This window comes from Herpailurus yagouaroundi, unplaced genomic scaffold (assembly GCF_014898765.1).
Source record: "Herpailurus yagouaroundi ecotype Mexico unplaced genomic scaffold, PumYag 166, whole genome shotgun sequence".
NCBI classification, from domain to species: Eukaryota; Metazoa; Chordata; class Mammalia; order Carnivora; family Felidae; genus Herpailurus; species Herpailurus yagouaroundi.
In genome coordinates this window covers 32603198-32630894 of record NW_024412407.1, presented here as the reverse complement: position 1 = coordinate 32630894, position 27697 = coordinate 32603198, and the positions used below count along the sequence as shown (strand labels likewise).

Here is a 27697-nt window from a genome sequence, read left to right as displayed (position 1 = left end):
CTCAGCCGTGTGAGGAATGTAACTGGTCCTCAGGGGTTTTTTCCCATGTTTTTCATAGCTCCTAATGGTCTGGATGGCCTCATCCTTCAGGATCCTACAGCAAGGCTCAGGTGGTCTGTGATTCAAGGAGACTAGGGGAAAGAAAAAGATAAAGTGACTTTTCGAAAGTGTTATTTGAAACGTCTTAGGTTCTCTTTCATGGAAAACACCAGGTCATCGAATGGAGCTGCTTTCTTCTCGTTATTCATATTCAGTTCTTCTCTCCCTTCATCAGCCTAGGATGTCATAGGTCTGTGAGAAGCAGCAGGAGTCCTGGTGTGGATATACTAAGAGGGAATTTAAGAAGGAAAAGAACCATACACATTATCAAAAACAAAGCCCCCTAACGACCACCCTGTGTCATTAAAAATTCTACCCAGAGCCCAGCTCAGTTACCCACTGCATGCAAGGACACAAGAGGCTGTTAGATGCTACACCAATGCTGTATCTCAAAGAACAGAAACTCTGTGTGAACTGGAGATCTATGGCAAGGAGGGCATTTCAGGAAAAAAGGAGACTTTCTATAAGAATGCATAAGCCAAAATTCAGGAAAAAATAAATGTCTAGATAATTCTGATAATGATGATGGCAATTATGATGGATGCATGCACACTTTCAACTTCATTGAAATCTCCAGCTCTTAATTCCTACAGGATTATATTACCTTGGTGACACTGCCTTTGCTGGGAGACTTAGCAGTACCTCCTGGTTTGTGCCATCAAAGCCCAGTGTGACTATTATTGTCCTGCTGGGTTGCATCACTATAAAGACAATTCAAATTTTACCGTTTCCTGGTAAAAAGGAAAGATGATTTTTTTGTGAATGACACAGCATTCCAGCTAGTCTAGACCAAAGAAAGAGGGGATTTGTTCAAAAGAGGCTGAGCTATCTCATGTAATCAAAGGAATCACAATCGGAGCTCCAGTAGGGGGAGGAAAGGGAAGCAGCTCAGTCTCAGGTATGTTGGAACCAAAGGCCACACCCCTGCAGGGACACCCCCTACCCTCATTTTTTTCCTCATTTCTGCTTCTCTCTCTGTTTGGCCTCCCTTTCTTTCACTACAAACCAACCCCTGAGTGTCACATGCTGGTTTCCACAATTTCCAAAGGGAACTGTTGACTCTCCTTCTTATTCAGGGTTTGAAAATTCACAACCAATTCTGACTGGCTGACCTGGGTTGTGACTTCCACTCAAACTAACCACAGCCAGAGAGGGCGGAATCATGTAAGAACAGGACAGCTCTTACTGGAACCACTTGGCTAAACCAAAGGAGACCATTAATCCCAAACAAAGAAAGGACACTGGGAGAACCACACAAGAAGTGATTAGATCCTAGCTTCAGGTGCTTCAAAATTGTTCAAAGTGGAATAATAAATTTTATGTGATAATGTTTAATTTATAACATGCTGAGAGCTTTGATATCTTCGATATATAAATGAACACATCCAGGCTTATTTCATAGGACTTATAAAGGAGGTATGTGGGGCGCCTGGGTGGCACGGTCGGTTAAGCGTCCGACTTCGGCTCAGGTCACAATCTCACAGTCCATGAGTTCGAGCCCCGTGTCAGGCTCTGTCCTGACAGCTCAGAGCCTGGAGCCTGTTTCAGATTCTGTGTCTCCCTCTCTCTCTGCCCCTCCACTGTTCATGCTGTGTCTCTCCCTGTCTCAAAAATAAATAAACGTTAAAAAAATTTAAAAAATAAATAAATAAAGGAGGCAGGAATGTACTAAAGTGGGAATCCAAAAGTCTTAATTCTCACTAACATTTTGGCATTAACTAATGTTGAAAAAAAGCCACAATTACTCATCACCTCAACTTTTTCATCCATAAAATGAGTAGGCTGAACTAAGGCAGTGGTTTTCAACTGGCCAGTACCAGGGATTACCCCTAGGGAGAGTTTGGGAAGGTGTGGGAGTATTTTTGGCTCTCATAATGACTTAGAAGGAAGCTACTAGTAGTATTCAATGGAAAAGCAGACAGGGATGATAAATATTCTGCTCTGAGACTGTCTTGCACAATAAAGTACTGTCCCAGGTCAATAGTATTCCTTTGAGAAATAGTAAATGTAGGACAAGGGAATATCCACACGTTCTAACTCATGGGTATTAGTGTTCTCCAGAGAAACAGACCAATAGGAAACATATACATGTATAAACACTAATGCAAGGGTACCTGACTGGCTCTGTCAGAACTTGTGACTCTTGATCTTGGGGTTATAAATTCAAGCCCGACATTGGGTGTAAAACTTACACACACACACACACACACACACACACACACACACAAAACTGCTAATACAATATAAAAATCAATATAATTCTTTCATAAGTTTATTACATTATGTAATTATTATATATTTAATTTTATGTAATTATTGTAATATGTATATCCTATATCCTATATATGATAATATAATAGACGAAATATATATATAAAGAGATGGACTTATTTTAAGGAACTGGCTCACACAGTTGTGGGAGCTGGCAAGTCTGAAAATTGCAGGGCAGGCTGTGGACCCCAGGAAGAATTGATGTTGCTGCGCAAGTCCCAAAGCAGTCTGGAAGCAGAATTCCCTCCTTCTCAGGGGATCTCAGTCTTTTCTCTGAGAGTTTTCAACTGATGGAGAGTCATTTGCTTTCTCAAATCCCACTGATTCAAATGTTAATCACATTAAAAAAAAAAAAAATACCTTCCTGCAACATCTAGGCTGCTATTTGACAAAGCACTATATAGTCTGGTCAGGTAGACACATGAAATTAACCACTAGACCATGATTTGAAGGAGTATTTAGTATCTTCATTTATTATGAAGCTTTTTTCTTTTCATATATCTTAGAACATTGTTGGTCAAATAGGTAATGTATTTGGTGCCATGCCCTCATGTTGTATCTCTGCTCCGAGCAGAAACCAAGAGTTGGATGCTCAACCGACTGAGACACCCAGGTGCCCCTCCAGAAGTCTGCTTTAAATCACAGGCTCAGCTATATTTTCTGAGCTGACGTTTGCCCAGGCAGTGACCCATTGGCCTGACTCACTTCCTTTGTCATTCTCCAGCCTCCCGGGCACTGCCAGCCTCCAACTCCACCCGGCTCCACATCCTCAGGTTCCGTGCCAGGATAGCCTCAGCTATTTCCAAAGACTCATGCTCCCATACCTGATTTCAGGATGTAGGTCAGACCTTTCACAGGGCAGCCCTCAGATTTTCCTGAAATTGATAATCAAAGCTTAAGGGAAAAAAAAGGTTTCCTACTCTAATAGGAACCCAAGAGGGTATCAAGATGGCTGAATCGTTGGTCTAACTAAATTCAGTAGCTGAACAGTTATTTGTCCTGTTTCTATGAATGCTTAATATTTTATATTCATTTTGATTCTGACATTGAAAGATCACACACATATTGAGAAATCACATCATCTATAAGCATTATGCAAATTGAAACTAATGTCTGGATTTACATATATTACCAATACGGCTATAAGTCATACATGAAGCTATATGACTTGCTAATTTGCACTCACTAAATACATTCTTTTTTCACTCTGCCTCTGATTTTGGATCTCCTGGAAACATTGATTATCCTTCTGATGAAACTGTACATCTTTACTTAAGGAGGTTTGGAGCTCCGGGATTAAGTTCAAGTGCTCCTTTCATATGTCTCATATGGAAAGGTTTTGAAGAGCCAGACTTTAGAGCTTGAAATGTGAGCGTCCACGAGACATACCATATATTGCTCATTCTGCCATTAATTTCTGTGTTTTGTATTGGTTTGAGCAGGATGCTAGCGAAAGCCCTTACCGTTTTTGTTCAGAAATGTGGTTGCAAAGGTCAAGATTAGCTACACTCCTGGCCACATAGTTCATGAGAGATGATCTTTGATTTCTGATAGCTTCTGTTTGCAGCTGTTTTTTCCTGTGCTCCATCCAGTGCACTGGAGACCTGCCCATAGTCGTTGTTGAAATAAGTCGCCTTGAACCCTCTCCAACAGTTCTTACACCAGAGGTCTTGCTTGGTTCTCAGACCTGAGTTCTCTCCTCTTCCTAATCTTCTAGGTTTGGTCTCTGTTTCCCAGTGCCTGTGCCACTGACTGGAATGTTGCCCCTAAATCCCCTCCTAGCGCCAGGGCTACTGCTACACTTTCCTGAGGTTGGCGTCCTCATCCGGTCTTCCTTCACCTCCCGGGGATGCCCATTACTAATGCATCCTATTCTTCCTTTAGAATACCTGTTATGGGTTTAATTGTGTCCCCCCCAAAAGATATGTTGAAGCCCTAGCCATCAGCACTTCAGAATGTGACCTTGTTTGAAAAGAGGGTCATTGCAGGTGTAATTAGTTAAGATGAGGTCAGACTAGCCTAGCGTGGGCTCTTAGTATGACTGGTGTCCCTGTGAAAATTCAGCTGTGTTAAGACACAGACAAACAGAGAGAATGTCAGGTGGTGACAAAGGCAGAGCTTGGAGTCATACAGCGGCAAGTGAGATTGCCAACAAACCATCAGAAGCTAGGAAAAGGCAAGGAGGGATACTCTTATATTCCTCTACAAGTGACAGCGGCCAGAGGTCCCTGCTGACACCCTGATTTGGGGCATTTAGCCTCCAGAGCTATAAGACAATTAATTTCTGTTGCACTAAGCCACCCAGTTTGTGGCACTTTGTTATGGCGGCCTTCAGATGAACGCAGAGCCTCACTAAATACTTTGTTCTAAATCCCGTGACCTTTTGTGTTCATCTGGAAACCAGCCAGACCTTGCCCCATTCCACTGAGCCTTTTACTTGCTACAGATGGCACTGCTTCTGTCAACACCACTGGTCCCGCTGTTGCTCCTCACTTCTTCTGTAGTCTAGTAATCTCACTCACCTGATTCTGATGTCCACCCTGTCCCAAGTGCTTACCACCTGCTGACATTGTTACAGACTCTAGAGCCAGAATACAGGTTGTGGTCTTCTCTGAAGACTAATGTGCATGGGATGGACTGGATATGTTCTCCCAGAATTGATATGTGGAAGAAGTGGGGTCTTGGGACGGTAAGTAGGGTTAGACAAGAAAGACCCCGTGAGCACACAGTGAGATGGTGGTCATGTGCAAGTCAAGAGAAGCCTCAGAATGAAATCTGCCTTGTCAGCACCTGGCTTTTGGACCGTGGGAAATGCATTTCTGTGGTTTAAACCACCCCGCCTATGATATTTTGCTATGGTGGCCTGAACAGACTAATACAGTGCATGTGTTTGGGCTTTGCTTTCCAAGACCTGCACGCTTCAAACACAGCCCACACGACAGAGACTGCCATTGGGTTTTGGGGATTGCATTCGTTCCTTAGGGCCTGCCGTAACAAATTATCACAATCTTGGCGACTTAAAACTACAGAGAAGTATTCTCTCACAATGCTAGAGGCCAGAAGTCCAAAATCAAAGTGTTATCAGGGCCTTGTTTCCTTTGAAGGCTCTAGGGGAGAATCCTTCTTTGCCTCTTCCAGCTACTGGTGGCTCAAGGCACTCCTGGGCTTGCAGCCTGCATGACTCCAATCTAGGTCTCCATCGTTATGTGGCCTTCTCTTCTCTCCTCCAAGGACACGTGTTGTTAGATACAGGGCTCACCCAGATAATGCAGAATAATCTCATCTTATGATCCATAACTACATCCGCAAAGCCTCTTTTTTCATAAGGCCACAACCACAAGTTCTAGGGGTTAAAATGTGGACACATCTTTTGGGGAGCCACCACTGAGCCCAATGTGCAAATGACTACATGGCCCAGGGGGAAAAACACAATGATAAGTTGTGACAGAAACGAAACTGGCAAATGAAAATTCAAAAATGATTTATGTTGGTTTCGGGCCATCACCTCATACTTTGCCTTTATGAAGATTTAAGCCTCTGGAGTTTCCATATGGTTGGAAAGAAAATAACTACAAAGCCACTGAACCGGAAACTGAGTATTTGATTTTCCACTTAGTGACAGGCTAAATTACAAAAGATGGTGAAGCATTTTGTGTATACGCTCCTGTTCCTGCTTTGCTACGGTTCAGCTCTGGCAATTTACATTTACAGTGTTCAGACAATTAAACCTCTCTTATCAACTAAGGGCATTTACAGCAGGGAGACAACACACAATTAAAGTTCTATCATTCAGTCAGCTTCCATATGTGCTACAGCTCTCAGCTCCAATCTGTTTCCACACTTTTCTTTTGTATCTGAGGCCTCTTCCTGTGGCTCGTCAGTCTGTCCTCAAAGCAGGGGATTTGTGGGGAAAGTTGTCGGTCTGGTAGTACAAATGGCAAAGGAGGGAGAAACTATGCATACAGGCAAAGCAAAACAAAGCATCATAACACCAGCATTTCATAATCGTTATCAATAGGGCTGTATTTTTTTTTAATGTTTATTTATATTTGAGAGAGAGAGAGCACATGAGTGGGGGAAAGGACAGAGACAGGATCCCAAGCAGGCCCTGCACTGTCAGCTCAGAGCCTGACGTGGGGCTTGAACTCACAAACAGTGAGATCATGACCTGAGCGAAAGACGCCCAACCGACTGAGCCACCCAGTAGGTGGTGCCCGCTAGTACTGTATTAATATTTGTTGAGTTTAATCATTCCAGTGGATAGTCGCTATACGTGACTGAGGGATGGAGGTATTTATTGTTAGCCTTATCTTACAGAATACTAAACTGATGTTAACAAGAACTGAACTACTTTTCTAAGACCCTACCATTTATAAGTGGTACAACAAAATACGCCATATGTTTTGGCAAACTATCTATAAAGACACTCTCTAAAGGAGGTAGATTTCCAAAATATTTTAGGCAATGGATGCATCATCTAAATAAGCTTATTACTGCCAAGAGGAACTAACCTAAAAATACCTGATTTGGTTTAAAGTTGATAAAAATAAATGATTTTCCTACAAGAAAAATACAGTCTTTGAAAACCCTTTAAAATGGAAAACCACTTACAAAGTGACAGTGACAAGCTTCTGTTTAAAGGCATTTACCAAGCATGTATTTTGCCTGAGTGGAAAAAACCCATTTTGTGAATGGAGGATCAAAGTCAGCGTGGCTTGTCTTTAAGGTTGGCTTCAACGTGGGCCAAGGAACTTGAGATTTTGTGATGTTAAAAAAGCCAAAAGTGTTGGGACGCCTGGGTGGCTCAACTGGTTGAGCGTCCAACTCTTGATTTTAGCTCAGGTCATGATCTTATGGTTTGTGAGATTGAGATCTGCGTCCAGCTTCACATAGACAGCGCTGAGCGCAGAGCCTGCTTGGGATTCTCGCTCTCCCTCCATCTCTCCCACTCCCTCACTTGCACATGCATGCTCTCTCTCTCTAAAAAAATTTTAAAAATAAGCCAAAAGTGTTGCAGAATTAAAGGAGGAGAGAAATATGAGTGATTCACGTCAGTCCATTCGTGCTGACCACAGGTTTGCATCCCAGGGCCAGTAAGCACATTCAGCTGTCAAGGACCTTTTATGGGGAAGCAGCAAAAGACCCAAGAACTTTATTTCCTTAAAGCATATGCTTTGCAAAAAGCACTTAAATCCAGACAGAAAGGCCATGAAAGAGATATGCCTGGTCAGCCTCTCAAAACATCACCAGTGTCTCCAACTCCCTACTGAGGTCTTTCCAAGAGTCTCCAAAATTCTTCCCCAGATATGTATTCCTCCAGCTTATGATTCATTGAAATAAAAATTGGGAGGAATTATGAAGAGTTAAATGCGTGCGCAACATTAACATACTATACGAGTAAAAAAACTTACAGCAGGTGGTTTCTCTACTGCCTCACTGAATAGTATTATAGAAAGGTGCATACCATACAGATGATTCCATTCACAGATGGTTCTATATGCTGTTGACTAATAGTTCCCTGAAATTTGTTCAGGTATAACCAGACCTGCTGCACTGGTTGTGCACTGTTCAATTATATGGAGCGCCATTCACACAGACCAGAGTGAATGATGCCTCCTGGAAAATCCAGGTGACCTGACTGTAATTGCTTGTTTCCTATAAGAGATGAAAGCTTAGAAGCCTGCATCCTGTAACAATCTTTTTGAATTATGATGGTTGTCTGTTTATATAAAAATTGCCCTACTAATGTACATTCTGATAAATTGGATTTATAAGAGTACTGATACACACAGACAGGTACCTGGATGTTCCTATTTTCACTGACAGGTTTGCCTACCCATTACTGATTCATCCTTACTGTTGAATTTATTACCAGATATTTAGTGCCTGTAGATCTTATATCTTGTAACACGGAGAATATCCCCTACTCATTCCTCACTCTTTCTTTTACTACTTCTTGAAGACCTGTTGCCTGCAGGAGAAATAACTCATAGAATAGGAATATTTACATATATCATATAAATTTCAGTTAATACATACTTCCAAAAATCTGAAATGTCTCTGTTTTCAAATTTTCCACACCTTGAATGATACTCATAATTCCTGCCTTCTCCACATGATCACTAAACTATCCATTGGAATTAAGTGGTTTTTTTTTTTTAAGTTTTATTTATTTGTTTTGGGACAGAAAGAGCACAAGCAGGGGAGGGGCAGAGAGACGAAGAGAGAGAATCCCAAGCAGGCTCCGTGCCATCAGTGTAAAACCCAACATGGGACTCTAATCTATAATCACATGTGAAATCATGTCCTGAGCCAAGATCAAGAGTCAGGCACTTAACCAACTGAGCCACCCAGGGGCCCCGAGGGTATTTATGTATTATGTTAGTCAGCTGTTCCTCCAGTAATGCTATATAAGCATTATGTAGTGTGAATCTCAAAATCTCAGTGATCCACAACAACATTTTTTTAAATATTTATTTTTCTTGAGAGAGAAAGGTAGAGAGCAAACAGGGGAGGGGTAGAGTGAAAGGAAGAGAGAATATTCCAAGCAGGCTCCACACCATCAGCATGGAGCCCAATGCTGGGCTCTCACTCACAAACTGTGAGATCATGACCTGAGTCGAAACCAAGCATCAGATGCTTAACCAACTGAGCCAGCCAGGCACCCTGATCCACAACAACATGAATTTATTTTCCTCATTCAAGGGTCTGTAGGACAGTGGACAGGCTGGCTTCAGGCCATGGGTCAGAATTAGGTCTGCTACAAGTGTCTCCTCATTCTGGGGCTAGCAGCCTCCCTGGGTGTTATCACAGCAGATGGCTGCAGCACAGGAGGGCAAACCAAACTGAGCAAGCACACTTATGGCTTCTGATTGGAATGATTTCTTCCCAAGTTCATGGGCCAACACAAGTGGAGAACAGTGGCATGGAGAAGCACGCTCGGCCCCGAAAGGGAGCTACTGGAACATCATGTGGAAGAGGGGGTGTGATGCTTCCATTACAGGCAGGGAGTGAGGAATAATCCAATGTGAACAATAAGCCAATGTGAACAATAACCCAGTCCACATCAAGTATGGAAACTCAACTCTATTCTCTGTCATTTACAGGAGTTAAAATTGATTGGACTGGACATTCCACATTTTGCTGCAGACCTTCCGCTGAACCGATGTAAAAATCGCTACACAAACATCCTACCATGTAAGCTTATCACTAGAGCCTGTCCTAGTGTCGTCTCTCAAAGGCTGACGGACTGTTACTGCAGATGGATTAGTTTCCCCAATCTCTGGCTAACCCCAGCTGTGGTTTGGATCCTCAAGGCCGTCTCTGCCACTGCATTGATCCCAATCGTGCTTCCGTGTTACTCAATTCTGTCCTGTGTCTGAAGATTTAATTTCTTTGCTTTCAAATGAATTGTGTCTGAGAAGGAAAGACTGACCGTTTGGCTCTTTTTTATCTCTATTTGGAGATTAAAAGTCTTAGCCAAACTCGGGGTAAGATAATCTGAGCCCTCATAAACTACTTTCAGTCAACTCCCTGACAACGGCAAGAGTGCGGTGTATTAAAATACCTCCTCTTTCTTCTGGCAGGTTCTGCTGTTGCTTAGCGTTTTGTAATAAAGCCAACATTCAAGAGAAGAGTAATATAAAGTACTTAGAGGACAATTAAAATACATTCCAATAGAGATTTAACTTTCTGCCATACTGGGTAGAGGTGGGGGATGCTGGGAGAAAATGGAGATTGGGAAAGAAGAGAGGTGAAAAAGCTCTAGAAGGACAACCCTTCCTTGATCAGGCTTCTTGATAGAATTGGGTAGTGTCATCATTTACACTTTTACATCTATACACATTTCAGAATTTACTTTTCTCATCTGAAGTCTGTTTGCACAAAGTCCATGCAACCCCATCTTCTCTGGGTTTCCCAAAGGCAGTGGATTCTCTGGATGTGTTAGGTGACATGGAAATCATGGATTTAGGCTACATTCTACAGCCTTCCATACAACCTACCAGATACCTTAGTTCCTATAAATATCCTACACAATCCCCCTGAGGCCTGGAGACAAGGACAGGGAAGCTGACGGGGAGGAAATGGTGATTGCGAGGTGTTTCTATATTTATTTAAACAAGAAACTAAGATTGAGGTGTGGCCGAAGTATCAGGCTAAAGTAAAGGTGGGCTGCTCCGACTTGCTATTGGTTAGAGAAAGTTAAGGCAATCCTTCTTTCCACTCAGAGTTTTGACATTGTTTCTTCTTATTCTTTACAGATGACTTTAGCCGAGTGAGATTAGTCTCCATGAATGAAGAGGAAGGCGCAGACTATATCAATGCCAACTATATTCCTGTAAGTAAAAGACAATAAAAAATTTTTAAAACCAGGCGTCCAAATTCTAGCTCAGACACAGGAGGACTATTAGAGCTATACATATATGTCAAACAGTTAAAAAGAGAGCCATTCTCCACCTGGCTACCCAATTCTGAAGAATTATCCTATTAATTCCCAGTATCCCACTTCAGAATAACAAATAGGGGGAAAAGCCCATAGATTAGTAATGTTCACGTTTCTTTGTAAAGAGTGAAAGTGAAAGTAAGTAATTATATTAAACATCATCTTTTTTTGTGTTTAAACTTCAGTTTTGGGGTGCCTGAGTTGACTCTGTTAAGTGTCAGACTCTTGATTTTGGCTCAGGTTATGATCTCAAGGTTCATGAGTTCAAGTCTTGCGTCGGGCTCTGCCCTGACAGTCGGGAGCATGCTTGGGATTCTCTCTCCCTCTGTCTCTGCCCCATCTCTCTCTCTTCCTCTCTCTCTCTCTCTCTCTCTCTTTCTCTCTTGAAATAAATAAATAAGCATTTAAAAATAAATAAATAAGCTTTGGTTTCGGCAATGCAACTCAAAGGGCTCCACCTGAGCCCCTATTTTAAAACTAGTGACTGTTCTCATCAAAAGGTGTGAGTGCGATTGTATGTATACACTTCAGAGAACAATGCTTATAATCATGCAGACCTACATGGGTCAGTTACTCTGATTACCTCTTTGATGAGAAAGGGAGGAACCATTACCTAGGTGTGTGATCCTTTGCTAGGCTTATCCCCAGTACATTTTCAGGTTTTTTTTCATTTGTGTGGAACAGCATTTGGTGTTGACAGTAGCTTCTTGGGTGACCGCTTTGTCACTTAATCTTTCAGGGATACAACTCACCCCAGGAGTATATTGCCACACAGGGACCACTGCCTGAAACCAGAAATGACTTTTGGAAGATGGTCCTACAACAGAAGTCCCAGATTATTGTCATGCTCACTCAGTGTAATGAGAAAAGAAGGGTAAGTGTCTAATGGGGCTGTTCCCACTGGCAGCAAAATCTGTACCAGCCAGGGCTATGGCTGGAGTGCTTACTACATACCAGAAACTTCCACTTGCTTCTTTTATAATGCGCACAATAATACTATACAGTTCTTCAGAGTCAAGTACAGTAAAACCTTGGTTTGTGAGCATAATTCGTTCCAGAAACATGCTTGTAATCCAAAGCACTGTGTATCATGCGACTTTTCCCATAAGAAGTAATGGAAACTCAGATGCTTTATTCCAGAACTCAAAAAGATTCATATAAAATGATTACAGTACTATAATATAATACAAAATAATAAGGAAAATATAAACTATAAAGAAAAATAACAAATTAACTTGCACTTACCTTTGAAAACCTTCGTGGCTGGTGTGAGGGAGACCAGAGAAGGGAGGGTTATTGTGTAGGACGGCTTTCACTATCACTAACAGATGTTGACCACAGTACAGTATGAATAAACTCTTGTCACATACTGTATTTAATATAACTGGCAGTAAGGCAGCGGAGGAAAAGGTCTATATCTGCAGGCAGCCTGACCTAGAATGAACCAAAGCATTCCTAAGCTTACTCTTGTATAGAAAAGCAAAGGACTGTCCATAAGTGCTTTGAAGTGACAAAAAATACACTAGGGCCAGTGTGGGCACCTTCCAACATTCTGAAAAATCACTGATTTCTGCCAAACACCGCGGCCTGAGACTGAGCATCTGAGCATGGGAGACCATGCCCACAATCCCGAGCGAGAGAGAGAGAGAGAGAGAGAGAGAGAAAGAACCATTGGCTCAGTTGTGATCATGTGACATCCAGCATCACATACTACTCATATTGCAAGACATTGCTCATTTATCAAGTTAAAATTTATTAGAAGTGTTTGTTCCTCCTGCAGAACACTCACAGAACAAGTTACCTGCAGTCCAAGGTTTTACTGTAATTTTGTTTTCTCTAAGTGAGCACGGACTATTTCTTTCCTAGCCTGTTTGTTTTAAAAGGTTGTGTGCGGGGTGCCAGGGTGGCTCAGTTGGTGAAGCATCCAACAGTCAGCTCAGGTGATGATCTCAAGGTTGCAAAGACTGTTCGAGCCCCGTGTCGGGCTGTGCGCTGACAGCTCAGAGCCTTGAACCTGCTTCAGATTCTGTGTCTCCCTCTCTCTCTGCTCCTCCCCTGCTCAAGCTCTGTCTCTCTCCCTCTTAAAAATAAATAAACATTACAAATAAATAAATAAATAAATAAAAGATTGTGTGCTATTGTCACCTCAGGTGAAATGTGACCATTACTGGCCGTTCACGGAAGAACCCATAGCTTATGGGGACATCACCGTGGAGATGATGTCAGAGGAAGAACGGGAAGACTGGGCCTGCAGACACTTCCGGATCAACTATGTAAGTCAGGTGGCTGTCCCCACGCTGAGGGACACCGACGTGTCAGAGACCAACCCCCCGTCATGTAAGACTATGAGCTCTTCCAGCTTTGCAGCACTGCTTTCTTCAAGAGATAAATCCCATGTTTAGTGTATTTATTTCCAGTTTCATCAGCAGTGCTGTGTGGATGAAATGGTAGGCCTGGAGACCCCGAGGAGATGGAATAAAAAGTCTGCACCTTTCCGTCTCAGATCAGCCCAGGGCAATAGGAGACACAGGGCACCACTGCTCACCAGTTACAACTGACAGGTTCTCATTACTTATACTAATTGTGGATGGGTATGCTTAGGATATATAAGGCACACTTAAATTTTAAACTAACACCTAAACCATGATATGGTAGTTTGGGTTTGGTTTTCTTTGGCTTTTTTCCTTATTTTTTGTTATGGTTTGGCTTTTTATTATTTCAAAGCTATTTCTTTTTAATCATGGTTCCATATCTCTTTTCAAATGCTATTGATTTCTGAATATTACCATGTTAGAAAAGTCTAGAGGCACCTGGGTGGCTCAGTCGGTTGAGTGTCCGACTCTTGATCCCAGGGTCGTGGGATCGAGCCCCATGTCTGACTCTGCACTGACAGCACGGAGCCTGCTTGGGATTCTCTCTCTCCTTCTGCCCCTCTCCCCTGCTCCCACTCTCTCTCTCTGTCTCCCTCAAATAAAATTTAAAAAAGAAAAAGGAAAGTCTATTTGTCCTGGGTCTGCTACTTCTCTGAAGATTAGGCTTCGAGCTCATGCCCAACGTTTGTGTGCCAGGCTGTGTGCCCCTGTCAACCAATCACCCTTCTTCACACACAGTAGTCCCAGAAAATAGGAGGGAATTTTTCTAGTACTCACTTAAACATGCTCTCTGTTGAGGACACCATTCAATAGGAAAGTCCTCATCACAGTGTTCTCTGCCTAGAAACAACACTTCCTAACTGTATACGTCAGGGGTTCAAGACTGGGCTATGGACAAATTGACCACTGCTTGTTTTGTAAAACCTATGAGCCAAGAATGAGTTTTAAATTTTTAAATGTGTGAAAAAAAATCAAAAGAAAAATAATTCTTCACACCAAATATGGAAATTATATGAAATAGAAACGTCAGTGTCCACAAATAACATTTCATTGAAACATGGCCACACGTTTGCTTACATATTGCCCATGAGTTATTTTTGTGCTGCATCAAGCTTGAATCGTTGGAACAGAGACAAATGACCCTTAAAACTAAAATATTTACTCTCTGCCCTCGACAGAAAATGTTTGGTGACCCTTAATATGCACAATAGAAACAAATATTGTCCCTGTCAGTGCAGCATAAGTACTCATGAACTAGCCACTTACTATATTTGCAAGTTAAATCACTTCTTAACCACTGGTAGTTAACAATGACTTTTGTCACAATGAGAATTTGGGCAAATCCCTAGCAGACAGCTTCATGCTGTTCCTTTTCTTTGAAATGGCCATCTCCTCCCTAAACACATTCCACCCAGAGTTTCAGCTCAAACGTCACCTCCTTTGTTAAGCTTTCTGTAGTCTCTAGACAACTTTATTCCTTTCCCCCTCTGCTCTGTCTCACCTACTGCTCTATCGCAAGACATCAGAGATGACTGTAGTGTCCGCCTCACCCAGTATGCTGTGAGCTTGGGAAGCAAGTACCCCGTTTTAATAAGCTTTATAATCCCAACCCTTAGCCACTTATAAAAATCTTTGTGGAATGAATAAATCAGTGAATGAATGAAGGATTTCAAAAATAGTAAAGCACTTGAAAAGACCTTCCATCAGAGAAAATACTTGACAATCTGAATGCCGTTTGAATCCTGCTTTCTTTTTTGGTTATTTTAGCTGGGAAGCCAGTGTAAACTGCTGGAAAAATGTAGAACAAATATTTCCCTAGGTTTGGATTCAGGAGACAAGAAACTGCAGAGCACAAGACAACACCTGTTCCCATACCTGTTTCCTTGGCAGGAAAGAGTCACAGAGATCACTGTATGATCAATACTATGCTTCTTGTCCTTGGTCTTTTTTTTTTTTTTAATTTTTTTTAACGTTTATTATTATTATTATTAGTTTGAGAAACAGAGAGAGACAGAGTGTGAGCAGGGGAGGGGCAGAGAGAGAGGGAGACACAGAATCCAAAGCAGGCTCCAGGCTCTGAGCTGTCAGCACAGAGCCTGACGCGGGGCTCAAACTCATGAAAAGCAAGATCATGACCTGAACTGAAGTCGGACACAACCGACTGAGCCACCCAGGGGCCCCTTCTTGTCCTTGATCTTAAATTATGACCTTTCAGTGACAATCATGTGAAGGGCTTGAAACATAAGAATAAAATATTGAGTAATAGTGCTTTCTGGTAAGATTGTTTATGTGGTAGACACAGTCACGAGCATTTGGTCCTAGAGTGCCCCCTTTTGGCCATAAATGCAGAATCTAAAAGAACACTGTGCCTTGCCAATGAATATGTTTTTCTATTTGTTTCCATTTTTGTTTACACTCTTCTTTATTCCCTCTATATTGATATGTGGAAACTTTCAGAGTACAACCAGATAAAAGTATATGAGTGAGGAAATCGGGGTAAGAGAGATTTTGGAACGGCTAAGGTAAGTTTTTCTCCTTCAACAAAGAAAGGAGGAAAATGACCATAGCACACAGTTTTTCACTGTCCAGTGCTTAAAAACTTGGCATGAACTGAGTAATAACTGGAAACTAAAACCAGCAAAACTTTGTCCCCATTGACGTGTGCCTTGCTGTCCAGCTTGACCAGGGATCACCCCAATACCTCTGTCTTACAGCTGTAGAGCGACTAACGACAATATAAGCATTGCCTATTTTGGAACCACTTTGCTCATTTTAGCTGGAGACATTTTCAGATCAATTATATATATGCATATACATATATATACACACACATATATGCCTACAATGCACAAGCCTTTGAACTAAGCCTATAATCAGCCTTTGAAGAGAGCTAACATTTTTTGTGAGCTTTTCTGGGCAACCGAAGTTGTCTAGTGATTGATTGAGCGTCCTTCGGTCCTCATGGTGTTGAGTAATGGAGTCATTATGCACAATTTATTATGCTTGGGTTACTTTATTGCCATACTTCCTGAAAACAGCAGTGAGAGGGGCAACATTTTTGCAAACTTCATGCTCTATGTGTCTAAAAAAGAGCCCTTGAAGGTGGTGAGGGAGGTACTGCATGTGGCTTGGGATGTTTAGCCTTAAGTGTCTGGGGACAGTGGGTCTAATTGAGTGCTGATTTACTTATGTTTATACAGATCTTATTATGTGTTTATTTACATGCTTTATTTATGCATTTACTTATATTTATACAAATTCTACTCCACCCAAAACCACTGACTCTTTGGAATTCATTCCTCTTTAATGCCTGAACCTAACTTTAGTTTCAAACTCATAACCAGGCCAAATTCTTCCAAATTATGATACAGTATTCCATTCACTGAGGGGATTTTAGGCTCTTGCCAAGTTTGAGGGAAGGGGAGTGAATTAGATCTTTGTTGGGGCCTGGGTTTGGAATATTCCTGACTGTTGATAACAAGAACAGAATAAATCTTTATGCTTACAAATTAGTAGAGACTAAAAAGAGTGAATCTTGAATTATCCTGATAATTACTCAGTTCAGAGGGGACAACAATATATTTGATGTATGGGTTAATATGAATAAGATACATGTACAAAACATACCCGCTCACTGGGATTCCCAGAGCCAACCATATAAATGCCCTGAGCTGGAAGGAAGCCAACCATATAAATGCCCTGAGCTGGTGGAAACTATGGAGTAGTGGTGATGCTTAATATCTGACCGGTCCATCCTTCACAGACATGAGCACACTTAATCTTCCCAACAACCCCTGCGATAGGTCGTATTGTACTCTAACATCTAAAAAGACGCATCTTAGGTATGAGAAACCTGCTGTTCAGCCAGTTTGTCTTGGGTCAGAGCCCAAGACCGGGATTGTCCTATTGGTGAGTTATGGCAAGTATGATCTTGGGTAAAACTGTAAGGGAGCAAGGGAAGCAGGAGAGGACAGGGCAGGGAAGGAGCCAGGCACAGCTGTGGGTTCAGCTGAATTCTAGCCTCAGCTGCATACCATGGGGAGTGTTGGGGCATGAACGGCACCTTACAGTTACATGTGCCACTCCGACGTAAGGGGGCCGGCATTTTATACCCCAATATCGGTCACTCCGTAGCTGTGGACTGCCCTCAGTAGGAGAACACATCCTCTCAGGCGCACTCCAGCAAGGCATTTGCCTTCGTGGAGGGACAACCATGAGGAGGACAGAGCCATATGCTGTTAGCAGCAGCTGGAAAAGGGGCAGTCAGCCTGGCAAAGGGGACCCTATGGGGGAGGGTCACCAATAGCACCTCCCACGGTATTTTTGGGCCAAAGCTGATGCCATTGCTAAACGGCCGAGCCAGAATACACACCCTGATCTGCTTATGCTCTCATCTCCGCACAGGCCTGGATTCGCCGATTTATCCTACTATTTGAAGTTTTAAACAATGAGTATTTTTTCCCCAGGGCCTGCTTTGTGCCAGACATGATCCTCGGAGCTGGAAAGGGAAGCGTGCTGACCAGCAGTGGAACATGGCTTTCACTTCTTAATGGCATTAACTTGTGAGCTGCAGTGGCGGCCCAGGCCAGCTGGCTAGTGGACCGAGAGATTAATGCTCGCTTTGGCTTTTTCTCCTAAAGGCTGACGAGATGCAGGATGTGATGCATTTCAACTACACGGCGTGGCCTGATCACGGTGTGCCCACAGCAAATGCTGCAGAAAGTATCCTTCAGTTTGTACACGTGGTTCGACAGCAAGCTACCAAGAGCAAAGGCCCCACGATCGTGCACTGCAGGTAGACTCATCAGCCGCATTTTCTGTCGCAGCACCACAGGCTTTGCTTTATAAAGGGAATCACCCACCAGTCCATAAATCCCTGAGCACAGTGAATTAACGATTAAATGAATTATGAATCTATAACATTTACAACTCACTGATACCTTACTAGGTACACAATTTGCTTATAACGTGGCTTTTCCTATCTCCTATAGCCTATGAGATAGATATTTTTATTCTCATTCTCAGCTGAAAGAAAGAAGTGGGGAGGTTGAGGGACTCGCTCAAATTCGTGCAGCCAGAACGTGGAGGGGTTAGGACTCAACTCCAGGTGCACGGTCTCTAAAGGTCGTGCCTTTAGGTACTGTGTGAAATTACCCCCAGCCTATGAGAGATCCCGAGTGGTTTGTAACACGGCCAACTGCAAGGGCAGATTAAAAATAGCCGATCACAGCCCAGAATAATATTAATAGACATAAAAACAAGATGAGGGAAAGGAGAAATGAAAGTATTCAGCTCATTCAGATAGACATTTGCTATGATTGCTCTTAGAGATTGTCTCTGAATTTCTAGACAGCTCAGATGAAAGGGGTTGTATGATCTAGCACATTACCCAAAAACAAGGGCCACACTAATTCCTTAGGAGAAACATTATCTTTGAATTTAAGCTTTCTTTCTCACCAAGTGAACCAAATCTCCATCAAAATCCATCAGTCTGACATGATTTCGTTGCAAAATTTTTATGCAACCCCCAAAGAGCATGGGATATAAATATGTTCCCACTGTATGCCACAGATAGAAATGGAATGGGGATGTTAGAGGAGGCACTGGTAGCCATGTCAACCTAAGTAAATAAGTCTATAATCCTGGGTCTAACACCTTGGCCTTTGTGAACCAGAATGGCTAGGGGAGTGTGTGTGTGTGTGTGTGTGTGTGTGTGAGAGAGAGAGAGAGAGAGGTGGGGGGGAGGGGTGGGGACAGAGAAAGAGAAGTATGTGTCTGTGTCTGTCCAGAAAGAAAAACACTTTGTAAGCTACCCAGTTTGGGATCAGGGAGGATATTCTTGCGTGAGTTCATCTCACATGTTCACAGGCGTCACCAGACCACATTGTCTAGTTTCAACACCATTCTTCCCATGAGCAGATAATAAAGGTGCTCAACCACACGGTCAAACTCGTGGTTCCTTTCCAAGCAGGAAGCAGCCACAGCTCTGGATGTGACTTTATGGGTGCTCACCCAGAGGCAGAACGTTTTCTCTTAGACAGTAAGTCTTAGGAGAGAAGAGTTGTCTTGTAGAAAAGCAATCTCTGAACTCGAGGCTTCTAGTGTTGGATTTCTCTCCCAGCAGAGACTTTCTCTTTTCTCATTTTACCATAATTCACAATCCGCAGCCTCTCAGTGGTTGGGAGAGAAGAGCTGACTTGAACGTAGAGCTGGGGGCTCTCCTGACCGCCGGTGGGCGGCGGTCAGTGTCAGTCACTCGCTCCACTTTGTTCCGCTCTCTGAGCCCTGGGATTTGGGGACTGGAAGAGACTGAGTCCAAATATCAAATGTGATTTGAAGGCAACTATCTAAAAGATCGCTGGGAGACTGAAGCAGGCCCAGGACCCACCAAAATGGCCGGTGTGCTGTAAGGAAGGTCTGGGATGGTGAACTCAACTTAGGCCTGACGGCACACAAGTTGCTATGGCCCCAGAGCTAGAGCTGGCGTGTGGCATCTCAAGCCGACTTTCCAGCAGGGTGTGTGTGCCTAACTCTGAGGTTACGCAGAACGCTGCAACTGTTTATGTGTATCAGCTCTCCAACAGGCTCTACATGGAATCATCACTTTCCTCCGGAAGCAGAGGGCCCTGCGGGAGAGGGGGTGTGTGTGAGGCAGTGCAGACCCACATCTCCTTAAGCGAGGTGGCAGGGATAGTCAGAAATGTGCCATCAAACGACACCCCGGACCACAACTGCACACTTCAAAATCCGTTAGGAAAATACTCTCAGGAGTTCTTCCCTTTTCTCAGTGGTGCCACCTGTAGTTTGGGGGGTTTTAAATTACCAGTTTGTTCGCAACAGTGCAGAGGAATATGTCTGAGGAATATGTTGTCTGAACACTCTTTTGCAGTGCTGGAGTGGGACGGACAGGAACATTCATTGCCCTGGACAGGCTCTTGCAGCACATTCGGGATCACGAGTTTGTCGACATCTTAGGGTTGGTGTCCGAAATGCGATCATACCGGATGTCTATGGTGCAGACGGAGGTAGGAGCAGAATCAATACGCATTTTCAAATTTGCCCTGGAATGAGAAACTTCTCATTATTCAATCTCATGTTTCAAAACTGTTGTGTCCCTTTTTTTTTTTCTGCATCCACTAGTCCCAGGTTTTTATTGTGCATGTTCAAACTGCTTCAGGTGTATTAAAAAAAAAAAGATACTAGCTTCTAGCAATCTCTTCAGTGCATAGAGCTGGCACTGTTGTTGGCATCATATGCCCTTCATAATCCAGAGCACGTGGATGTATCTATGATATCTATAATGGAATAAAGCCTCTTTGAACAGACTGAGAGTTCAGTGAAGGTGACAGCCAATCTGGGTAAATGCCACCGAGTGGGGACTGTGGAACTGACGTGATTTAATTCATACTTGAAATGCTAGATTTGGTTCAGTTAGTTTGGCATTAGTTTGTCCTCCATAACCCTCTGTCCCAATGCACTTTTGATGATGATCAAGGGTTGATTTATGCTTCCTGTCCCCCTTATGATTTTAAGGCTTTCCAGCTCCCAACCTAGCAGTGCAGCCAGTTCCCTTGGTCTAAATGAATGGATTTATCATTGTAACAACAAGGGAACATCCCCCAGAAATATCCAGCGGTGTTATATGCTCCCTCTTCCTCCTCTTCAGCAAAGCCTTCTCCTCCCTGCAAGCCTCAGAATGCACCCTGGCTGGAGTGGCAGCCCCGGGCCGCTGCCACCACACAACACACACTGCCTCCAAACAGCAACAGGTGTGCACCTGGAGGCGCCCCGAAGCCTACGCACAATAGCTTGTTCCTGATCCTAATCACCAAACCATAGTCGCGACTTCTTAGCTTCCAGCTTACAATAATCCCTTTTTTCCCCCAAGGGGTGTGCAAGAGGAATGCTTGTAGAGTACAACACAACCAGGCCTGACCTCGTATTCCATTTCCAGACTAAATGCTGCCTTAGTCTTTTTCCTGCTTTTTCTACGATGCACCACTAGATGTCAGTCTAACTCAAAAAGCGTGCAGCCATGGCTGCTGTTAGTGCCCGGGTTTTTCTCCTCTGCCTCTGTTTGCTCTCCTGCCTCCCCACTCCCACCTTTCCAAGGCTGGACACAGCCGATGGATGGTATTTATTTCTGAGCTATAGCAAGATCATACCACTTTGGAAAGAGTGACCCATTCACACGCAGGTGCCTCATTGATGATGTGTTTGCTTCCTCACTTCCTTGAACCCACTCACATCCCAACTCTGCTGCCTTCTAATTTACAGTGGTGGGGACGTGAACTAATATTACCTCCTTATCGTAAGCTTGAAATGTGCTGGTTCCCCAGAGAAGCCCACTACCTAGTGATTAAACAGTGCTTTATGAATCGGTCCATATTTTTGGTTTCCACTTCTATAAATTTACATCCTCATATGTGGTTTAAAATGTCCCCATTATGTATAGTAATCCCCAGCCTTCAAAGGGCCACTCCTTATTTTAAGTATTTTGGATGTGATGAATTGTCTGCCCCATTGACTTAATTTATGCCTCTTATAACTTTATAGACTTTGATTATAGCCTGTTTGCCTATGGCTTTCCCAATTACAGAATCTTAATCCCCTTTTAAAAACTACCTTCACATGGCCGACCCTCCATCCAGTTCTCAGCGCCATTATCTTTCCTCGCATGTGGTAATCGCACAAAGCTAGAGCAGCCTCCATGTGCCTCTCTGCAGAGCTGAGGAAGTATTTTTTTTTTCTCCCTAACGCTCTGGCCCCGCATTTTGGTTGTTTGGCTTCTTTGTTTGGGGCAGCATTTTAAGTTGACATCTCCAGGGAAACGGTCTTTTTAAAGTACAGCATCCCTTCCCTGAACTCTTGTGGGAAAACTCAGTCAGTAAAAGAGGCGGAGGTCACCACAGGTTACTGATTTTTTTCCAACTGTTCCAGCTTCTTGAGTTCCCTCAGGATTCTGCAATGGATGCTTTCTAGTTGGAGTTACTTATTTATCTCCGTTTTGTTAGTTACGTCTGAAACATCTTGTCCATTTACCTTTATTTTTCATGGCTTCTATGCTCATCATGGTTCAGCCTGTATTTTGAATGTTAAGGTTTTCCTCACATCCTTCTTGAGCCCGTTCATACCCCCCAGACCTTCTGTCTTCTACTTGACTGATGTTAACATGTAAGGAGCGGAGTCAAACAATTATTTTCTTCAGCTTTATCATCCCACAGTACCCCGTTGACAGTAATGATTTTCAAGAGGCCATTTCGGATTCTCTCTATAAACCGCCTGTGTGCTGTGTACCGGGTTTCCTCCCGTGGCTGGTTTCTAATTTCCCTGCCTCCTCTAGACTACCCGCCATCTCCATTCCACCACCCCGCCCCACTCGAGCAATTGCAGAAGTTACCAATTAAAACAGCTGTGTCCTGAGATGCACATTTCACGTCCCGGCAACATGCTGCATGGTCTGCAGCGTTGACATGCCTTCTTGCCTTTTCTCAACTGACTGGGCACGTGGTCTGGGCCTCTCCACAAGAGCAGGAAGGGCAGTTAGAGAGTAGGGGTGGTGGGGTGAGACCCCGTGAGGGCCTGGGTCACAGCATGGCCTCTGTACAACCCCCTTCACCTCTCACAGGCCCTCCGTCATCTGTAAAATGTGAATGATGCATTTGTGAATCGTACAGCACACATCATGGAAATATCACCTAGACAAGCACAGTGAAACTGTAAAGGGCTCTGTATGGATGGCATTCACCTCTCCTGGGCTCTCTTCTATTTTTATCAAACGTTTTGTTTGATTTTCTTCTAATAGCCTTTCCTGGAGGTCAGTGACGGCTTTGCTTTGAGCAGCCATTCTCCTGATCGGCAGCTTAGACTTCTCAGGGGCCCTCAAGGATGTGTCTGTAAATAGTCTTTTATTTACTTTGCCTGTGGTCTGTCTACTTTTTTTTTTTTAATTTTTTGACACCCAAGTTTGGCCACTGAACAGTTACGCACTGAAGAGCCAGGCAGTTTCTGGCCTTAACTGTGCCCAGTGCCTGACACAACACCAGAAACAACGGAGTGGTGTGTGATAATGAGAAGAGGTAGCCAGTTATTGATATTATCACAAAATAAGGGAATATATGGGGTGCCTGGGTGGCTCAGTCGGCTAAGTGTCCGACTTCAGCTCAGGTTCATGAGTTCGAGCCCTGCGTCAGGCTCTGTGCTGACAGCTCAGACCCTGGAGCCTACTTTGGATTCTGTGTCTCCCTCTCTCTCTGCCCCTCCCCTGTTTGGGCTCTCTCTCTCTCTCTCTCAAAAATAATAAAAAAATTTTAGGGGTGCCTGGGTGGCTCAGTCGGTTAAGCGTCCGACTTCGACTCAGGTCACGATCTCACGGTCCGTGAGTTCGAGCCCCGCATCAGGCTCTGGGCTGATGGCTCGGAGCCTGGAGCCTGCTTTCGATTCTGTGTCTCCGTCGCTCTCTGCCCCTCCCCCGTTCATGCTGTGTCTCTCTCTGTCTCAAAAATAAATAAATGTTAAAAAAAATTTTTTTTTAATAAAAAAAAAATTTTAAAAATAAGGGAATGTATTTTTTCCAAAGCTTGTTGAAAAATACAGATTGGGCTTAGGTATCAACTCAGTGAGGTTTGAAGCATTAACCTATCTTTTATAAAGCTGTACAAAAGACTCCTTAAATCCTGCGAATACCATGACTGGTTTTTATTTCAAGGTTATTTCTAATGGTATTACTTACAGAGACGCTCTAGGCAATGAAGACAAAGTAGAAAGATCATGAAGTTTCTTTGATTTCATGGCACTAAGACAGCTACTCTCCATATGCTGATGCATTTCATCTCCATCTTCAGTCAAGTATAACTTTCATCCAGTTGTGCTTCGATGCTACATATACATGTGCTAATTTTACATTCTAATTTTCCACCTAACATTTTGCTCTGTGTATCTATCATCCCAAATTGTCCAAAATTCTATAAATCTCATTTTAAAGACTGAATAGTGTTTCAGTATAGATCTGCTGTAACTTATTTAAACCATTCTCCTTTTAATAGAACATTAATTGGGGTCTTTTCCCACTTGTTTACTATCTGCGTCCAGAGTGTCACTTATTAGCACTTTATTAATAATACTTCTGCCAACCACAGATGAAAACAACGGCTTCAACAAGCTCAAGTTATCATTGAATGTGACTTTTCCCCTTCGGTTTTGCTCACATCATGGATGAAAACCAATTGTTTGAATTTACATTTTTTTATTATGTCGCCATTCTTTGCTTATGGTTTAATATTTCCTCGGTTTACTTCAGAAAATATTTACTAAGCACAAGCTGAGTGCTAGACATTAGGAATAAAAAGATACAGTCCCTGCCTTCTAGGAATATTTGGTCTAATTGTCGATATATTTTGTCAGTTTAAGTGTGTGTGTTACTGATTGGAGGAATTTTAAAGAAAAGTAAAGGTGTCGAGTTTTCGTCATAATTCTAGAAAATAATTTTCTCTCCCAGTTTCTGGTTTGACCTTTATTTTATTCTTTTCACTTTGTTTCATATACAGGGCTTTCAAAGTTTCATTTGTAATTTGTTACATCGTTTTGAAGTTTAGAAAGTCCTTCCTAAAAGGAACCAGAGAAAAATTAACCTATATTTCCCCCCCTATATTTTTATGGCTTAATTTAGTAAACTTCCTGGATTTTATTTTGGTGTATATTATGAAGTGATACGCTATTTTTTTTTTCAAAAGAGGCCCATGATTTATCGATTGGACATTTTCTTTAACATTAAGCGGTGATTACGTAAACTCTATTATTAATCAGAATATTTTTACGGTGGATTCTCTTGGATTTCCTAGTGATAAAATTATTTCAGAAATAATGGAAATTGTTTTTTGACATCATGGTATTTAATCCTGCCATAGGATTAAAATAGTCTTCCTTGGCACATGTTTGCACAAAAATATCTTGTTCTGAAACACATTTTTGTCCTATGCACCAGGAGCAGTACATTTTTATCCATCAGTGTGTGCAGCTGATGTGGACGAAGAAGAAACAACAGTTCTGCATCAGTGACGTCATCTACGAGAATGTTAGCAAGTCCTAGTTCAGAACCCGGAGCAGTAAGTAGAGAAAAGGCCATCACGGGCACTCTGTGTTAGAACAACAAAAGGCAGCAGTCACCAGTTGTATGGATTCTGCCCCCACAAGTGGGGTCACAGGGCGAGATTAATACCATTGCAGATCTTAGAGCTTCCATGTACCCGGGTTGGTAAGTGTGACATTAGGGGCTTCAGCAACTCCTTGTGACATGACCTTCATTGTCTCCACCTGAACCTTAAATTGTTCTGATATTGGATCCATGCACGAAATGTCAGGATAGTCTCACCCAACTCTATCTAGATATTTTGTGCAAATGTTTTATTGATTACAAGGGTCATATGAGGGGTTAGTTACAAAAAAGACGTGAGCTGGAGCACACATCCCAGAAAAGAAAAACAGTATTGGCAGTATTCTCAGAATAGTGGAGTTTAAGAATGCCTTGATCTCATCCATGATGTGAACATTTTCCTGAGAGCTTCCTGAAAACATTAGTAACATAGTTGGTGCCTTGTGCTCAAATTCGACCAGGAGATCAGATTTGGGAGGTGTAAGTAATCTTAGCTGAAGTAACAATATGCCAATTCAAGTCAGTAAACGGAGTGTGAAATGTATCTGACTACACTGAGGTGGAGGTGGGGGGACCATTCACAGGGTGTGGAGAAGGTAGCTGTGCATTGTGGCAGGAAAATGGAAGGATAAATAGAGTATGGACCAGTGGGTAGCAAGGTAAGATTAGCATTCTACCTTCATATCCATCAAAAGACAGAAAGCCCGGAGAGGCAGGAAGGATAAAGACTAAGACAGAGACAAATCTGCGGAAAAAAGGAAAGATATTTAGATCCACAGGAAAGGCTTACACAGAGAAAGATGTACAGATAAACCTATGTCACAGAGCTGTCCGTGTGTGGCCTGACCCTCCCAGACCGCTTACTCTCTCTTTCAATCTCTCTCTCTCTCTCTCTCTCTCTCTCCCTCTCCCTCCCCACCCCCCCCCACCCCCACAGGACAGGACATGGTGTGCACCCATCCTCCCTTGCTTCCAGAGTTTTTTAGGGGCGCTGCTAGCCATTTTGCTAAGAAGAGCCCCTGCTTTGTAGTATGTGGCCAAGGAGATAATTTATCTCATTGAAGCACCGGGAAGACTTAGCCTTAAAGAGCCTCCAGTGTCTTTTGGACTCTTTTACTTCTGGACATTGAATAACGGACCACATTCAACCGAACACCAGAAAGGTCCAGACGCTCTGCAAAGGGCAGGAAGCACAGCACTTCCGAAGAAGAGTTTTCTTGGCCCTTGGCTGGTTGGGCTGAGTTTTTGTTGTTGTTGTTTCTAAGTGCAATAATTTTTGTATGTGTGATTTTATCAGGAAGTTGAATTGTTTTCTACCCACATGACCGATCAAGCCCGTAGCCCAAGAGGGAACAGGCATTGTTAGTATCAAATTATACCTCGTTGTTAAAAAGCGGCATGGCCACCACACATGAGGAAACGTTAATTCTGCTTCACGGAAATTGAACTGGCAAAATCTGCACTCCGACATTCAGATGCTGGATCAGGAGGGGGGGAGGGTGCAGGGGGGCAGAGAGAGGGGTTGTACCCACGGATCAACTGCATATCTTTTCCAAATATGAAGAGCTGCAATTCACCTTCAAAGTAGAGTAGGAAAAATATTTAAGTCTTAATTGTTCTAGTTCTTGATGGTTTTCTTCCTTATTAACAGCTAAGTGTTTTTTCCTTGGCCCTCTTGAACTAATGTCACCCTCCAGATTCTTTTTCAACAAATCAGATCTGGTTCAGAATGGTTTTAAGAAGGACTCTTTAGACTCCACTGCTGTCTGAGCAACCCTGGTGCCTGGAGTTTGCATTCCTTTATCTGTTGACCTGCATACATGTGAAAGCTGTTTCTTTGAGAACTGTAGGCTGTGAAAACGCACTTTCTTTCCCCCAAAGAGCTGGGAACTTATGAAGTTATGGCAATGAGCTGCAGCATGCTAGGACAATTATTTGGCGGCGTTTTTGGGTAATATTGTCAGGCGTTTCTATGGATTCCAGCGTTTGATTTCTTTTCGTTTGGTTTCATTTTTGGTTGTCCGTTTGATTTTAACCAGTGTTAACTAGTAACATTTTATTCTTCCGATTCTGTACAATTACAGTACATGACTGTGTATTGTGACATTTGACGGCATTGTGAAGCCTGTTATTTTGTGTCACTTCCTTAAAAAACAAGAGGTGATGGTACGGATATACAAAGGAAAACATTCTGAGTGGAAAGTAAACACAAGCTGACTGCTTCACTGTGGCAACGTGGCTGTCCTGCCTCCCCGTGCGCGTGCGCGTGCTCTCCTCTGTGCATCTGATCTGATGGCTGCCCCTCGCCCTGGCTTCCCTTCATTCCCGATCATCTTCATGAAGCCATGTACCCAGGATCAG

General features: G+C 42.9%; 1 protein-coding gene across 2 annotated transcripts in view; it reads left to right on the top strand.

Annotated features, from left to right (window-relative positions):
• The window catches only part of PTPRO (protein tyrosine phosphatase receptor type O), a 241280-nt gene extending 214462 nt beyond the window's left edge, over positions 1–26818 (top strand). For both annotated transcript variants that reach the window (XM_040488820.1, XM_040488819.1), the window contains 8 exons: positions 9477–9567; positions 10632–10708; positions 11553–11687; positions 12964–13086; positions 17826–17980; positions 20075–20210; positions 25169–25289; positions 26274–26818. In XM_040488820.1, the coding sequence (XP_040344754.1) occupies positions 9477–9567; positions 10632–10708; positions 11553–11687; positions 12964–13086; positions 17826–17980; positions 20075–20210; positions 25169–25273 (822 nt within the window). In that variant the 3' untranslated portion in view covers positions 25274–25289; positions 26274–26818. The remainder of the gene's footprint in view (positions 1–9476; positions 9568–10631; positions 10709–11552; positions 11688–12963; positions 13087–17825; positions 17981–20074; positions 20211–25168; positions 25290–26273) is intronic.
• The last annotated feature ends 879 nt before the right edge of the window (positions 26819–27697 follow it).